A 3,310-nucleotide genomic window follows, 5' to 3' on the forward strand; every position below is an offset into this window, starting at 1 on the left:
CGTCCCGCCATGGCGGCGGCCTTCACCGCCCTCCGTGTCCTGCTTGGGCTCTTCTTCTTCCTCACGGGCGTCCTGAAGGTCTCGGACTGGCTCTCTGCCGACCTGCACCGGCACATGGTGAGTGCAGCCACGGGCTCGGCAGGCTCGGGGGCCGCAGGGCCGAGCCCGGGGGGAATGAGCAGCATGGGGGCAGAGCAAAGAGCAAAGAGCACTTTGGTGTGCAGGGCTGAGCCCTGGAGAAAGGAGAGGAACAGGTTGGGGTGCAGGGCTGAGCTCCAGGGGAAAGGAAAGGAACAGGTTGGGGTGCAGGGCTGAGCTCCAGGGAAAACGTGCAGGGCTGACCCTGTTGTGGTGCTGGGCTGAGCCTTGGGTGAGAATGAGCAGGTTGGGACTACAGAGGTTCAGGGTGGAGCACTTTGGGTACAAGGCTGAGCCCTTCATTGTGAGTCAGCCCAGAATCCCTTGGAGCGCAGGGCTGATCCCACTGGGGTGCAGGGCTGATCCCCTTAGGGTGTGTGGTTATTTAGGATGCAGAGCTGATCCCCTTGGAAGACAGGGCAGGGCAGAGCAGACACACTGGAGGGGCTGTATTGCCCCAGCCCCAGGCTCAGGGCTGCCTCACCCCTCTCCCACCCTTCCCAGGCATCGGAGTTCGTGCGTTTTGCCAAGGTGTTTCCCCTGAAGGACTTGGGGTTTGTGCCGGAGCCGGGCAGGTACCTGGCGGCCGTGGGCTGGGTGGAGGTGACAGCCGGGCTGTTGCTGGCATTTGGGCCCCAGCTGCTGCAGGAGATCAGCAACTTCATCCTCAGCGTCGTCATGATAGGTGAGAGCCAGTGGGCACTCACTGCCCATCGTGGGGTCTGGGGACACCGTTGGCCAGAGACCCCCATTCCTGTGCTCTGCTCCTTGCCCAGGTGCCATCTACACTCTGCTGGCGCTGCAGGAGCCGCTGGCCATGTGTGCCCCGGCCACCCTCTCCCTCGGCCTCCTCCTGCTGCTCAACATCCGCGGGTACCCAGCTGCCCCCCGGCCCAAGTTCGAGTGATGAGAGGCGGGAAGGACAGACGGGAAGGACAGACGGGAAGGACAGACGGCTCGGCTGCTGGGGAGCAACACCTTTATGGTATTTTCAGGGATGACGTCGCATCCTTGCTGATGAGACACAGTGTGTCCTCTCCTGCCTCTGCCAGTGACTGGTGCTGGCTGTCCCCACACTGTGGGACCTGGGCTGGTGCTGTGGGATGGTGGCCATGGCACCACTGTGACACTGCTGTGACACTGCTGAACTCGCACAAGGTGTCCGGCTCTTTCCAGTGTTTGGCCACACTAAGCAGGGGCTGGTTCTACTCTCTTTCAAATTTTGGAATAAAACCTCTTGTTTTTCATGTTTTGCCTCCCTGTTTATTTCTGCCTCCCCCCCACGCTGAGCCTCGGGGGCTGAGGGGATGTCCTGGGGCTGGAGAACCCAGGCCCTGGGGACAGTGCCTGGACACAAGGCCTGGGGACGTGTGGGAGCTGGTGCAGGAGCTGGCACAGAGGCAGATGGACAGTGGGGACAGCTCATCTGAGGTGGGATCCCACAGCCCCCCAACAATGTGCCAGGCCCCTTGCTGCACACCAAGGCAGTGACAGGAGCGAGTGCCCAGGCAGGCATGTGCTTTTTGTGGATCTTGCTCCCACAGGGAGCCACCCTCTGCCACCCCAGATGGGCACAGCACGCTCAGGATGAACCACAGCTCACGTGAAGTGGCTCCCAGCAAGGGGGCTGGGATGGCTGTGTGGGGAGTCTGGCTATTGGGATGAGCAAGGGGTGTAAGTCACCCCTGTAGCCCTGGTGGGACCTGAAGTTAGGTGTCACCTACCTCAGGGTGACATCTTTGGTGTCCTAAAAGAGCACACACAAATTTCATACCACACAAAGCAGTGACTCAGATGCTCACAGATCTTGGGGGGGCCTCTAGGGCTGCTCCCCTTAAAACCAGCTTTGAAGCCAACAAAAGCACAAAGAGGCAGGAGGAGGCAGATTCCTGCTTTGATCCCTTTGGGGCATCCCTCTTGTCCCCAGCTGCTGGGTGCAGAAACCTGACCCTCTGCTGCTTTCATCCAGGCGTGGGTGGGAGAAGGGCCCTGGGAAATGGAATTAGATGAGGTTGGGGGCACGGCAGGGGGGTCATCCAGGCCAGTACTGGCCACTCCCACATGTCCCCAGCCCCGTCAGCCGGCGCAGGGGATCTTAGGGTGGCTCCAGCAGGGAATTCCCTGTTACATACACACACAGGTGCTCTCCCCACTCCAGCTGCTGTCCCACAGGCAGTAACACAGGGGGGTTTGGGATGGTGGGTGGGGGTCAGGCAGCCCCTGCCTCCCCCAGCACTTAAAGCCGTCCCCAGCCTGGCTGGGTCACAGCGAGGAGCAGCCAGAGGGGACAGAACCGCTCCCGCCTGACCCGACAAGGTAAGTAACAACCGTGGTGTGGGTGGGATGGAGCATTCACTGTGTGTATGATGGGGAAGGAGGAGGAAAAGGGGAGCCCTGAGGGATTCAGACTCAGGTCCCCCAGGCTCAGCAGCTCGTGCTCTCCGTGCCTCAGCCCGGGGCTGGGTGCCGTGCGTGCCGAATCCAGCCCTGCTGTGCTGGAAAACACCAGCTGGTGACTCAGTGCCTTCGTTGGCGAGGTGTGGGCAGGCAGTGATGGGAGGTGAAGTAACTGCAGCCCTGGATACAGCCACTGCAGCACAGTGTGCTTTCCCATGGCCAGGACCAGAGGCAGACCCTGCTGTGCAGGACTGGGGGGCACGGGGGGTGCTGGCCCCCTGTTTGTACCCCCTGTCCCTACCTGGGTTTCTCCATTCTGCAGCTCGCTGAGCCAGTCAGTGACTTCCTCATGCCTGGCTCCATGTGGAATTTGGGGTGCTGGGAGAGGGCTGGGGTGGGTGGCCCCACAGGCACGTGCTGTGTGGGAGGTGTTAAGCCCTGCAGCTGCCGACTGGAGCCAGTGTGGCACCTTCGGGTGCCTGCGGCTGCAGCTCTGTCCCCTGGCTGTGCTGCAGCTGTGCCTGCCACTCCCTGCAGGATCTAGATGGGCAGTTGACAGTGGCCTCTAGGCTCCCTTGTTGTGTGGGGGGACAGAGCTGGGGTCTCCTTGTCTCCTGTGTGAGCTGAGCCCTTCTGGCAGATGAAGGCATCCCTCAGGGCTCTGCCTTCAGTGCCCAGCAGTGCCAGCCAGAGAGGTCGTCCTGTCCAGGTCAATGTCCCTCCCCTGTCCCCAAGGGTTGCCCCTGACTGTTTCCCCTCTTTGCAGGAGCCAGGG

The 3,310-nt window shown here is 61.6% G+C and overlaps 1 protein-coding gene across 1 annotated transcript; it reads left to right on the forward strand.

The window, feature by feature from the left end:
- Nucleotides 1–1,385, forward strand: TMEM35B (transmembrane protein 35B). The gene is made up of 3 exons (XM_036397128.2): nt 1–117; nt 643–823; nt 915–1,385. The coding sequence occupies exons 1-3, from the start codon at nt 10–12 to the stop codon at nt 1,043–1,045; spliced, it is 420 nt and encodes a 139-aa protein (XP_036253021.1). The 5' UTR covers nt 1–9; the 3' UTR covers nt 1,046–1,385.
- Nucleotides 1,386–3,310: the final 1,925 nt, after the last annotated feature.

Source organism: Molothrus ater, chromosome 24 (assembly GCF_012460135.2).
Source record: "Molothrus ater isolate BHLD 08-10-18 breed brown headed cowbird chromosome 24, BPBGC_Mater_1.1, whole genome shotgun sequence".
NCBI lineage: Eukaryota > Metazoa > Chordata > Aves > Passeriformes > Icteridae > Molothrus > Molothrus ater.